The 13,535-nt window shown below is 34.2% G+C and overlaps 1 protein-coding gene across 1 annotated transcript; it reads right to left on the reverse strand.

Annotated features, from left to right (window-relative positions):
• Positions 1–2,577: 2,577 nt before the first annotated feature.
• LOC115955924 (citrate synthase, glyoxysomal) lies at positions 2,578–9,906 on the reverse strand. The gene is made up of 13 exons (XM_031074332.1): positions 9,595–9,906; positions 8,871–9,051; positions 8,118–8,203; positions 7,923–8,027; positions 6,036–6,098; positions 5,753–5,862; positions 5,366–5,485; positions 5,215–5,290; positions 4,933–5,006; positions 4,670–4,790; positions 3,760–3,857; positions 3,546–3,669; positions 2,578–2,962 (listed from the first exon to the last, which is right to left on the reverse strand). Exons 1-13 carry the CDS (start codon positions 9,850–9,852, stop codon positions 2,831–2,833), a joined length of 1,548 nt encoding a protein of 515 aa, XP_030930192.1. The 5' UTR covers positions 9,853–9,906; the 3' UTR covers positions 2,578–2,830.
• Positions 9,907–13,535: the final 3,629 nt, after the last annotated feature.

The following is a 13,535-nucleotide window of genomic DNA, read 5'->3' on the forward strand; positions in this document are numbered from 1 at the left end:
CAGAAAACAAATGACTAAATTAGAAAAAGAAAAAAAATATTTTGGGTTAATTTAACTGTTTTTTTTTAGAGAGTTTTAACTTATGGTGTTCATTCTTCATGATAACTCTTTATTATTAGACTAAGACACCAATTGGTTTTTGTTGTAGGCAGAGATTGACTATGAAAAGTACTTGGGGTTGCCCTCCTTTGTGGGGAAAAACAAGAAAACTTGTTTCACTTTAATCAAGGAACGAATTTGGGCACGAATGAAAGGATGGAAGGAGAAGTTGCTCTCCCAAGCCGGCAAGGAGATCATGATCAAGGCTGTTATACAATCGATACCTACCTATTCCATGAGTGTGTTCAAATTGCCTACAAGCTTATGCAAGGATATTCAAGCTATGATTAGGAAGTTTTGGTGGGGGCAAGAAGAGAAGAAGAAAATCCATTGGGTGAAATGGAGCTCCTTGTGTTCTTTGAAGTCTGTGGGTGGCATGGGGTTTAGGGATTTTTAGCATTTCAACAACGCTTTATTAGCTAAGCAAGTGCGGCGGCTTTTTCACCAAAAGGATACCCTTCTCTATAGGGTGTTCAAAACGAAGTTCTTCCCAAATAGGAGCATTTTTTATGCTGCTGTACTTGCAAAATGCTCCTTGCTTGGCAAAGCATATTGCAGGCTAGGGAGGTTGTACAGAAGGGTGCTATTTGGCATGTTGGTGATGGAAAATCAATAAAGGTTTGGGAGCATCGATGGTTACCTGATCTTGCAAACAGTAAAATCTTGTCGCCAAGTTTGAATTCTGCTATCTCACAAGTTAGTGATCTCCTAATGCCCAATGCCCAATCTTGGAATGTGGATTTGATTGATCAGACTTTTATGCAATGGGAGGCTGAAGAGATTAAATGGATCCATGTCAGTGGAATTGGTCAGGATGATGCCTATGTTTGGTCGTTCACTTTAGACGGGAAATATTCTGTCTGTAGGGCATATCACTTGCTTGCCTCGGGTTCACTAATGGCTAATCTAGCTTCAACTTCGTCAGAGGATCAAAAGGTTTGGAAGAGCATTTGGCGTATCCGAGCTCCTAATAAAATTAGCCATTTTATATGGAGAGCTGCCAAGGACTCTTTGCCAACCAAGGAGAATCTGCATAAGAGACACATTCCATTAGATGTAACATGCTCCCTTTGTGATGAACATCAAGAAACAATTATGCATGCTCTCTGGTTATGTGATTAGGCCAAGGTAGTTTGGAAATCTGAAGTCAATTTTGCTGTGATGTATAAGACCAAATTTCGGACTTTCATGGATCTGTAGGCAAAGGACTAGTCTTCCACGTGACCTGGTTCTTTACAATTGCTTAGAGCTTGTGGCAGAGACGCAATAGGCTTTGAGAAAAGCAACCTTCTTGGCCCCTTCATGAAGTCAGCAGGCAAGCTAAGGACATGGTGACAGAATATTTTGAGATCCATAAGCAGCCACCTAAACTTTAGAGGAGAGCAGCTCCGATCCATTGGTTGCCTCCACTAGAAGGCATGTATAAAGCCAACTTTGATGCAGCCTATTTTGGTAACTTAGGAATGGCAGGTATTAGAGTTGTTGTTCGTGATAGAGAGGGAGAAATAATTGCTGCCCTCAGTTAGAAGATACGTGAGCCTCATTCGGTGGATGCTGCTAAAGCTTTAGCTTGTAATAGATCAGTTGCTTTTACAAAAGAGTTGTGTCTGTTTTTTGTGATTGTTGAAGGAGACAGCAAGCAGGTTGTTCAAGCAGTCACCAACAAGGGGGAGAACCTGACACTTTTCGGTCATGTGATTAAGGAGATTCAAGGCTCATGTTCTAGTTTACAAGGATTAGTTTTCAATGTGTTAGGAGGGAGGGAAATAAGTTAGCTCATACCCTTGCACGTAAAGCAGTTGTATTTGCTGACATTGATGTTTAGGTGGAAGAACTACCCACTGATCTAGAGGATGTATTCCAAATGGATTTGATTGATTAATAAAACTTCACTTACCTGATTCTCAAAAAAAAAAAATTGAACCTCAGATCTCTTATTCAACTATTAGAGAGTTTACTAATTGAGTTAACTGGAACCCACAAGGGTTAATTTAACTATTGAATTATTATGCTCAAGTGGAAGATGCCAACTTAGGTCGCTCCCCTCTGCCCATTTTTTATTATTTAAAAATATATATATTTTTATATATATGTTATTTTATGGGGCACATTATTTGCATAAACCTTTCAACAGCCTACAGGTATCAGAAAAATTATTTCTTCCAAGGGGAAGGAAACATGTTTTAACAGCTGCGTTCGTTCTCAACTTGACACTTCAAAGTTCAAAGACTTGTCAAGCTCCAGCAAGCTTCCACTCTTAACCAACCATCTGCCAATATATAACAATCTCAAACAGCTCTGAAAATTTTAATTACATTCTTTAATTTGATTCTCAAATGATAGCTTATATATTAACTATGATGAGTGAAATTGTATTCAGTGTTGAGTTGAATCGAAGTCCAGTTGTCACCATTGGAAAGGGAGTAAATGACCACAGGTTGAATCAGCCAAGTATAAATAAATTAGTGCAAGAACACGTTGAAAGAAGCTATTGATTAATTTAATGTCTCAAAATACACGCAGAGACGCCAATACACCTCATTGTTCTTATTTATGCTGTAGTACATGCCTAAACCATAACCCACAAACCATTCCACTTCAACTAGTAGGCATATAAATATAAACATGATTAGAGTCGCAGAGAAAGATATACTAATTTCTCCTTGATTTTTTTTTTTTTTTTTTAAGGAGATTTCTTATTCGTCATGCTCGACATGAAGCCAGATAAAGCCTAAACACCAGATCCTGACATCCGCCGCTTCGTGGCATTTGAAATAGACACCTGACCAAGTCGGTCTGCCCCTGGGGATACCATCCGTTCTTGGAGTGACATATAATGCCGCAGCCATGCCCCAGTATAAACCTGAATTATCACCCAGATCAGTAATATGAGGAAACATCAAAATAACATGGAGAAATTAAATCAATTGCTGAAAAACGTGTGACCACTGAGCACTATAATGTGCATTTCAATTACCAAAACACAGAATGAAAACAAAAGTAATCTTGAAGAAAAAAACCATAATTTTAGGACCTCAATCTTAATATAGGTTTACTTCATCATCCTGTGGAACACATGGATTTCTTTTCCTATGTACTGAAGGACAATTATAATTCATTCCCTAGATTGTAGAAAGAGCGACCTGTGGTATTCAAAGAAATTTATAGTATAACTTCAGAAGTTGTAGAGCAGAGAGCAAGATACTCATCATTTTGTTAAAAGAATCAAAATCTCTCTCTCTCGGCACGAAATTTGGTATGTGTGTTAATAACATAGAGAATATGTAAATCCAATGGTGAAATTTCAAGATATTAATCCAATAGAAAATTATTGGGTGATACACCATTTGTAACTTGAACCAGACTCATATATCTATACACAAGCACGCGCGTGCGCACAAACACAAACAAATTAAAGGGGGAAATAAAAAGACTGGGGAATTAACCTGTTGCGGTCTCATTATCTTTGTATCTGGATCATCCAGGGACTCTCTCCAGTGTGCTAAGTACCCAGCCATTCGTGGGATTGCAAATAAAACAGTGAAGAATTCCGTTGGAAATCCCATTGCCCTGATCAATGTGAATTTAGTACCTTCATACCAATTATGTTATCCGAGGGAAATTCAAGATATCATTTAAGAGCAGTGAAATCAATGATACCTGTATATTAACCCTGAGTAGAAATCAACATTTGGATATAGCTTTCTCTTAACAAAGTACTCATCAGATAAAGCAGCCTTCTCCAAAGCAACAGCAACCTACAAATGGCATAAAAATAAAAGAATGAAAACTATGAAGCCATATCATCTTACTCATGAGATACATGGGTAGTGACATGCTATCAAATGCCAAACTATAAGAAAAATCATCAAAAGTGAATTGGAACTGAACGGAATCCAATCATGACTTGAATCTTTATAGTTCATGTTTAAACATAAAACATTACCCTTAAGAACTACAGAGTTTATATTCATCATATTGATAATGAATATCTTCACAAGTTACGTAGTAATGTAAGTTCACCTTTTATCTTTGGGTTCCTTGAATAGTTCCATTTGTAGGAAGTTGAAAATTTGTACCAAATTATCATACCCTCAAAAATTTCCCTTTATTTTCTATTACATGTAGGGTAACACGAAAAGGGTATATTTTGCCTGCAATTCTCATGGTCCTTTTGGGATACTTTCCCCCCTTCTTTGGAAGACTTTTCAAAGCAGTATACTGAAATATACAATGGAGTGAGTTGTGTAGGAATCATGCAATATGCAAAATTTTGCTAAAACTGGTCCCTCATTTATATGAAGATGTCTAAACCCACTCGTTTAATGATTTCATTTTTCTGTTTCCAAAAAAAAAAATCTACTTTATCTTTATAACTCAATTCTCCATTCAATGAAATATTTACTTTTAATTGACTCTGATATGAGCAATGTAGCAACACTCATAACTTATTAATCATCTATAATATTGGAACTGCGCTGCGGCTTGAACTAGCAATCCATGCATGAACAAATAATAGAGGACACATTCAGCCCTCCAGGAAGAAATATAACATAGAGTAGAAAAACACCTCAATCAAAGGATCCCGGCCAACAATGGAGAAGACTTCCTCAGCCAGTTTCTTTATCACCTTCGCTCTTGGGTCATAGTTTTTGTACACACGATGCCCAAAACCTGACATCTTGCGCTTCCTGGAGAAATGAAGTGATATAAGAATATTATTCAAACTTCAAAAAGAAGGGGAAAGAAGTAGACAAATATATATCACATTCCATGCAAAAGAGTCATTGACACCTGTTAGTAAGAAAAATCAATGAACAGAACAACAATTACCTATTTTTTACCCCCTCAATGAACTCTGGGATGTTGTCAACAGTTCCAATCTCATTTAGCATCTTAAGCACAGCCTACAATAGACAATGTTATGAGGAAAGATTACTTAATGGTGGCACAAAATATAATTTGAGCACAAAAGGTCTGATTAAAAGACCTATAATGTAGAAATTTCACTAAACATAGCAAATTCATCCATGATGTCCATGATGAAGTTAATTACAGAGCCACATTAAAGCATGGAAAGAGACTACAAAAATGAGATCATGCTATAATGCATACCTCATTAGCTCCACCATGAAGAGGACCATACAGTGCTCCAACGGCTCCAGCAAGAGCAGTGTATACATCAACACCACTGTAGAGACAAATCCAGTCATGTGACAAAAGAGTTTAATGCCAAATTATTTTGGTCAGGTGTTAAGATGCCTACCTTGATGCTAGATGCCTGGCAGCAGCTGTGGAACAATTCATTTCATGTTCTGCATGAAGTATGAAGAGGATATCTAGCACCCTAGCTAGTCGAGGATTGGGTTTATATGTCCTATTGCCTCTGCAATTTTGTAGGAAGAAAATCTTAATTAGGTTAGAGATGGAAAAATTCCATTTTTTCCCAAAAAAATAATAACTCTATTGAAAATAAAAGAGTCGGTTTATTCCATGCTAAAGAACAGTGTACTATATTCATATTACTTAGAAAGATGACGACATGACAATAGTGCATCAGCACTGGCATCTCAGAGGAAATAATAACATCAGAAGAAAATTTATCATTGTATCCCAAATATCATTAAGAACAAAATATGCTGGCAATACATACAATGAATCTAGCATGTATAAGAAATTCTCTGCATAAGAAAGGTTGTTGGAAGGAAGAACTGGAGGTCTTCCTGCCAACCTCAAATAAGCTGCTGCTGCGATGGTTGGTGCCTGCAAGTAAATATTGATTTTACATATAAATTAGTGGGAAGATGCCAAATAAGTGCAATGTAAGCCTATAGCAGCCGGCATACTACCAAACTTTAACTGGATGGCTATACAACTTGCAACATCTCAGTTAAGGCACAAAGCCAAAAGAAAGAAAGTAAATTGAATAACCAAACCTTCCCAAGAACACGTGCTATTTGTTTGTCTCGCACTTGTTTTGACTGGTAAAGATCTTGGCCCTGGATCAACAAATAATCAGAAATATCAAAAAGCATCTGGCAATAAATCACAAATTAACACATAGATGTACACAATAACACCTCAGCATATCAGAATTTCATACCTTCACTTAAACAAGGAAACTAAGAGATTGATATTTATGTAAAAGGTGGGTGCCAATAATAACTAAGGCTGTCATTAAATTAAATACACAATGGACATTGGCTAATAGTAAATGCTGTTGTAACATTCTCCAAATAAGAAAGGAAAATGGGAGCAATTTTTCCACAATTCCAATAATAGCCACCTTCACGTGTTAAAAATGTTTAGACAACTGCATCTTCTAATGCTAGGTGATTATTTGTTGGTTCTCAATGAAGTAAATCAATGAATCAGGTTATTTGCAAAACATAAAATAAAAACTACATCAACCCTAACTCTAGGAAAATACATACACTCTGTTCAATTATCAAAGAATAATTGCAGGAAATAAATGTGAAATGAAGAGAAAGTTGCTTTCCCATAACAATTTTGTTTACAAAAGACTAATGTTAGAGCCACAAACTATTTTACAAACTGCTGAAGTTGCATTGTACACGCCAGCTAAAAAAATTAGCAGGACTAAATGGTCAGACCTTAAGTTTATAAATTTATTTTAATTTTTAATTACACCAAACTTAAGAGTTCCAATTTCCAATTACTGTTCATCTCTGCCCTAAGTTCACTGTCGGCAAACTTGCATCTCAGCTCAGCCACTTTTGGTTTTTAAGCCAATGGGTGGATGGCCTCCAAAGGAACTGAGAGAACATCCATTAATGATTTACAAATGTTGGCCAATACCCAAAACAATGAATAAATATATGAAAACGTTTTAAAAAAATACTGACTTTTTGCCTTTGGAGGGATCGAAGGTGTCGGAAGAAGAGCTATTGGTGGAAACAAAGCTGTTGTGGGTTGGGGGAAGTGCATTTTTTAGGGTGTAGGAAGTAGAAACAGATCGCAAAGGCGGTGGCTAAAGTGCCGAACACGGTGGCTGTAGAGACCGGTGCGAGCACACGAGAGTTCATGGGTTTTGGCCTTGAGAGGTTGTGTAACTTTCCCAAGAAATTTTCCTTTAGGTCGAGCTGAGCTTCTGTTTGGCCTTTTTTTTGGCTTCTACGACACAAGCTGGCCTACAGTGAACTCAGGGAGGAGATGAACAGTCACCAGAAATTGTTTTAAGTTTTTGGTGTAATTAAAAACTATAATGAATTTTTATACTTAAAATCTGACTATTTAGTCCAGCTCATTATTTTTAGATGACATTTACCATGCTCCTTCAGCGGTTTGTAAAAAGTTTGTAAAGTAGTTTGTGGCTCTAGCATTACTCTTTACAAAAAGTTTGGAGAAAATTGTCCCAACTTTCCCAACAACACATCAATCTATTAATGTAGGATGAGACTTAAGGCAAAGTATTTCTTGCAAGGATAAAATAAGTGGTGGAGTTAAAATCCTTGACAATTACCAAATGAGCATAAACTGATAGAAAGCAGTTTTTTTTTTCTTTATCAATCAATGGAACCCTTCACCAAGTGGCTTGAAATTCATACCAGAATTTTATTTCCAAAAGTTAAATTAGAGATATTCCTTGAAATTTAGTGAAAATTTGGGTATGGGAAGCTTTTCACAAGATAGAAGAAATGTCAAGTAACAGTACATATATAAAACCTATGCTATTATACTTGTACCTGTAAAATATTGATACCTGATAAAAATAAAAAAATAAAAAAGGGAAGAATTTTCTTCTACCTAATCAAAAGAGTACTACAAAACTCACTACATCAAGCTCAAATTATCAAACTTACTCTGAGAGCAGGATTGGCATCAGGATGAAAGATGGAGAGAGCACTCATTGCACTGACAAGTACACCCATTGGGTGAGCATCATGAGGCATTGCCTGTATTATATCCTACAAAACAAATTTACCAAAACCAGAACTTAGAATCATACTCTTTTTTCTTTTAATTTATTTATAAATGAGAAAGAAAGTAAAGCATACCAGAATTCCCTGTGGTACGGCTGAATGCTGAGAAATAGCAAATTCCCAGTCTGCTAGCTGATTTTCAGAAGGCAAATTCCCATACACTGGGCAAAAAAAAAAAGAGTTTCAGATACAGAAATTGAATTAAGAAAGTAGACATAAGAGTGCAAGTAAACACACAGAGATGAACATTGTATAATTAAAGATACAAACAGTATAAATATAATTTTTGAGGAATCAAAACAATTCTATACTAAATAAAAAAAATTTATAGAAATTCTCAGGTTTAATTAATCACTATAACATAATTTCATTTTAGCATGTCCAGCATATTACATTCATATCAATATAATGGCATATTTTCCTTCAGAAAATAAAAGTGCATAATACTTGTTCATACTTATAGTGGCAATACAGTGTGCGCGTGTGAGAGAGAGAGAGAGAGAAGAATAAGACAATCCTTTAACAAGATTTATGTATGTACTTCTAAAATCCCAATTCATTTATTTTATCAAGCCTCATTTTCTCCACTAATTATTCTTTTCTTTAGTGGTAATTACACATGCACCAAGTGGGTCTTGAGCCCATGGCCTCATCCTCCGCCCGCACTTGTGAGATGAGCAAGTGCTATTTGAGTAGGGCTCATTGACTAATTGGCTTATTATCAAAAAGTTATCAACAAATTATTCTAGTAAATTAGAACATATTATAACATAAATGATTGTTAGTCATTAGAAACAAGTACAATAGGAATCCCCACAGAGAACTTACTTAAGAGGTAGGCCACTTCCACAAAGGTGCTATTTTCAGCCAACTCCTCAATTGGGTAGCCTCTATACCTAAGGATACCCTCATCACCATCAATATAACAAATCGATGACCGAACAGGAGCTGTATTCAGATAGCCTGGGTCATAAACTTTGAGCCCCTTGTCATTTTTCCCAGTTGTAATCTGTACATCCACAAGACCAATTGCAAAATTTAAAGTTCATCGAAAACAATAAAATCAGTACACCTGAAGTTAATTCATCAATATAGCATAGTACAATGCCAATAATCACATCAAACAAACATATATTGATGCCATGTCCAGCAGCTAAACATTAAAAATTATCGGTAATGAATTGTAACTTAATATCAAATCCTTTAATCAATAAATCTCATTTATATCTCTGATTTTCTCAACAAAAACATGTCAAAATTAAAATTCAATCACTCCCAAATCAAAACAAGTCCCAATGAAACCCAAAAAGCTAATCGGATCAGAACTTTAAAATAAATAAATAAAAACCAGCCCACATAACCAATAATTCAAAACCCAATTCCAAAATCCTATCTTTTTTCTCTGTTCTGAAAAAATTTCCCCAACAACCACAACCCTGATCATAAACAACTATCACAAACCAAAACAGAACAAAATTCAAGAAAAGCAAATCAAACCCAGTTGAGCTTTTCGAAAGACAAAAAACAATTCACGTAAGAACATAAGACATACCTGCTTAAGATCAGTAGCTTTGACAGTGCCATCCTCAGAGACCGGTACCTGGTACTTCTTGCCGGTCCTTCCATCAACGACGGTCAAGGAGCCTACAAGGTTTCCGGGGGGTGAGACCTGAGCCGAGAGGCAGTTTGGCTCCAGAGATGGCGCCACCTCAATGAGCTCATTGGAGGAGGTGGCGGTGGTTAAGTGCGCAGTGAGCACCGCCAACCGCCCTCGCGCCACCGCCGACGATATCTCTGACACGCCTGACATTTTTTTTGTCTTTCTGTTATCAAAGTCAAGAAGAAGAAGAGCAATGAAAACTTTAATACGGCAGTAGTATTTATATTTAAATATTTACTAGTGCTATTTTTGTTTTTTGGTTTTTGATTCACAAACAGTGAAAGAGATTTTTTTTATTATTTATTATTATTATAAAAAACAGGGGTTTTCTTTTTGTATAATGGAGTATTGGGGTGAGAAAAATGTGAGCCGCGTGGGAGTTTTGTAAGAAAGGTTTTTCATTTTATTATTAATTAATTATACTACAGCTTTGTAATCAATCAACATTATAGACAATTTGTAATACTAATTAGTGAGAAGGTGGTGCTCTGACTGTTCACAACATAGTATCTCTCTAAATATTAGGATCAAGTTCCTTTTTTTAGGTTCTCTACAAATAAAATTAAAAAAAGTCCCCTTTTTTAGGGACTTCCACTTCCAGCCATTGAATCTCTTTTACTCTTTTTCCTTTTTATAAACAGTTTTATCAAGGGTATTGAATTTTTCACATCCTCACTCACATACTATTTTTTTTTTTATAAATAATTACAATATACTGTTAATCATGCAACTCGAACTTTTTTTCTCCTAGACCTTCAAGCAATATATACATAGGAAAGTGCTAATTCAATTACAAAACTTTGGACTCACCCACATACTAACATGCTAAAGCATTGCCACTACATTATGATTGGTAACTTTCTACTTGCTTATTTTTTATTATAATTATTTTTAAGATGAAGGTGCGAAATTTAAAAAAGTCACCGTGATTTTATTTTATTTTTGTCATGACTCATGAGTTACGTGTACAATTTGGAAAAGTTTTCTTCAATTTGTGGTATCCAGATATGGCACACCACGTCATTGGAAGCTCATCGGTAGCAAGTTATGGAATGTCTTAGAGAAACCCAAATCCAAAAGATGCTTCGTTGTTAACTTGAGGTTGGATATCATCATTTGCATGCCGCGGCGGCTTTAGGATTTTAGGATTTTTTTTTAAGAGTGATTATTAAGAAATTTAAATTATACAAAATTTAATAATAGGATAATTTAAATATTTGTTACAATTGTGAGTCGAGTTACTAGAGAGAGTAAAATTGTTGCGACTTCAAAACTAAAAAGAATATAACTGTCATCACCATTAAGAAAAACTGGAAACCACAATATTTGTTTTGGTACCATTTTTTAGGTAAAAATGAAATTAGAGATTATTTTTATTGAATAGATTAAACAAACTATAAATTTAAATGTTTAGCGATTTTTATCTTTTTTGTTTTATAGTAGGCTTTTTGTTGAATAATTAGATTATTTGTTGTTATTTGGTCTTATTTTGTTTTTGTTTGGTTTATGTTTGTTGTTATTTGGGCTAATATTTATTATTGTTATTTAAGTTTTTTTTTTTTAATTTATAAAAAGGATTAAGGATTATGTTTGGGGGCAGAATTAATTTTGGAATAATGCTATGTCCATAATATTTTTACAATAAATTTTATACAAAAAACTGTTATTAGTGGATAAAAAAAATAATATCAGTATTGAGTCCAAATTAGAATTAATAATAGCTTACCATATTGGATTTGTTGGAAAATTATTGTGAAAATGTTATGAATGTAGCATTATTATTATTTTTTCTGAACCCAACTTTTTGTAATTCTCAAGTCAGGGTATTCAACATTTTTATTAGTGTGGTTACAATAGTTTAGTTTAACATATGATTATTATTATTTTTTTTGGCAAGTGTATATATACCATTTTTTGCAAGTCAGGGTGGTCAAAAGACCACCCTGACTTGCATGTAGAGCTGCCAGTGTTTGCATGTGGAACCATCATTGATATTTATAAAAAAAATAAATTTGATATCATTACCTGTATATGGTAACACCGTTGATATTTATGAAAAAATAATTTTAAGTGTACAAATTATAAATTGACACTCAAGCATGTTATGAATTTGGGTTTATAAATAGTTTTATCCATAGGTAGACTCTTTGTTTATCGATTTTCTATTCAGTTGTTTAGTTGATATTATAGAAAAGAGGGAGGATAAAAAAATATGTATGTTTTTTTGCCATATATATTCAATAAATTTGGAAAAATGAAAATGTGGAAACTAAATTACTATTATTTTTAACAAATTAAAATTATTAATGTACTTATATAATAAGGTGGAATGATAGATAAGTAGAGGATAATTTTGTGTTTTTCTTCTTAATATATCACTTTATGTCTCTTTTTCATTATAATTTGAACAACTTTGTCCATCCTTTTTCTTTTTTCCCACTCCCTTTTCACCTTAACCAAATATAGTGTAAAATCAAACGTGAATTTTGACCAATATCCACTATGAAAGCTGCTCCATAATTTCTAACAGGGATCACAAAATTTATTTAACAAATATGGGGATGTGTTGAAATTTATGACTTTTAAGAGATTAGAAATCCGCCTATTGCTTAAAAAAAAGCAGTAAAAAAAAAAAAAAAAATTAATACATGCAAACGTCTTTCTTAAAGAGGGGTCCAATTAATAGGTATCCTTAAGGCATTTGCTAATAAATTATTTTAGGAAATAAATTTTAATACAACTTTTATGAGAATTATAAAAATTGTAAAAAAAATTAATTACTTTTTTCCTCATAAAAAGTTTATAAAAATATTTCTTAAATTAATGTCTTTAGGACATTTGTTAACCTTTCCACTTAGAAAAAATAAAAAGTAAATTATATGTTTGGTCCTTAACTTTTACATTATATTTCAATTTGATCATTAACCTTTTAAATATGTTTTGGTCCCTAACTTTTACATTTATTTCAATTTGGTCATTAACCTTTTAAATATATCAATTTAGTCCCTAACTTTTTCGTAGCGTGTCAAAATGGCCTCTATTATTAAGTAATGGATAGAAAATACTGACGTGACTAACGGTTAATATTAAAAAATAATTTTTATACAACTATCATGCCACATGGACTAAACTAAACTAAATTAAAAACAACTCCCATGTGGCATGAATCTGGACTCTGGCACCCAAATTTAGACTATCTCTTGCTGTATGTGTGAAAGCCACACACACTTTGGCCCACCGTGTTAGAATTTAGAAATATCATCTCAGGGCTCACCAATCAGGTTTAGACCTTCACAATGCAGTCATTTTCTTTCTTTTCTTTTCTCTTTTTTCTCTTCGTCCTCATCAAATTAATTAATTACAAGAAAAATGTTGTAAATTTTTTTGCAAATGCAAACCAATGAACCATACCCAAATCCTGCTATCGAGATGGACATAAAGAGATGGGTTATCTACTTTTTCCATTGGACCTCATCTGTGTTCTTAGCTACAAAAAGTCATTCATATGCAAAATCATTTTTGAAAAGTTCTTTGCATCACCAATAGATCAGCGTTAAGTCGGGTTTTGCCGCCAGTCTTCACCTACGGATTTTAATATTGAAGCTGTTGCTTCTCGGTGAATCGTGCTACTATGTTAAGGATTTTGATCTTGATTTGAGCCTCACGTGTTGGATGTGAGCGACTCACCGAGCTGGTTTTTTTTTTTTTTTTTTTTTTTTTTTTTTTTTTTTTTGTGTGTTAAGAAAAAGTTTAGGTAATGTTGACATGACATTTCGGGTGGCAGTCTTACGTTAAACAAATATTTTATTTTGACAGTTAGTCAAGTCAAAATA

This window comes from Quercus lobata, chromosome 8 (genome assembly GCF_001633185.2).
Source record: "Quercus lobata isolate SW786 chromosome 8, ValleyOak3.0 Primary Assembly, whole genome shotgun sequence".
NCBI lineage: Eukaryota > Viridiplantae > Streptophyta > Magnoliopsida > Fagales > Fagaceae > Quercus > Quercus lobata.

Bases quoted from the DNA above. Each gene is read 5' to 3' on its own strand.
- LOC115955924 (XM_031074332.1), bottom strand. From the start codon at position 9,852: ATGTCAGGCGTGTCAGAGATATCGTCGGCGGTGGCGCGAGGGCGGTTG. The intron at 6,099-7,922 runs GTAAGTTTGATA...TTGTTGATCCAG, and splicing joins ATGCCAATCCTGCTCTCAGA to GGCCAAGATCTTTACCAGTC. The intron at 5,486-5,752 runs GTATGTATTGCC...ACAAAATTGCAG, and splicing joins TTATACATGCTAGATTCATT to AGGCAATAGGACATATAAAC.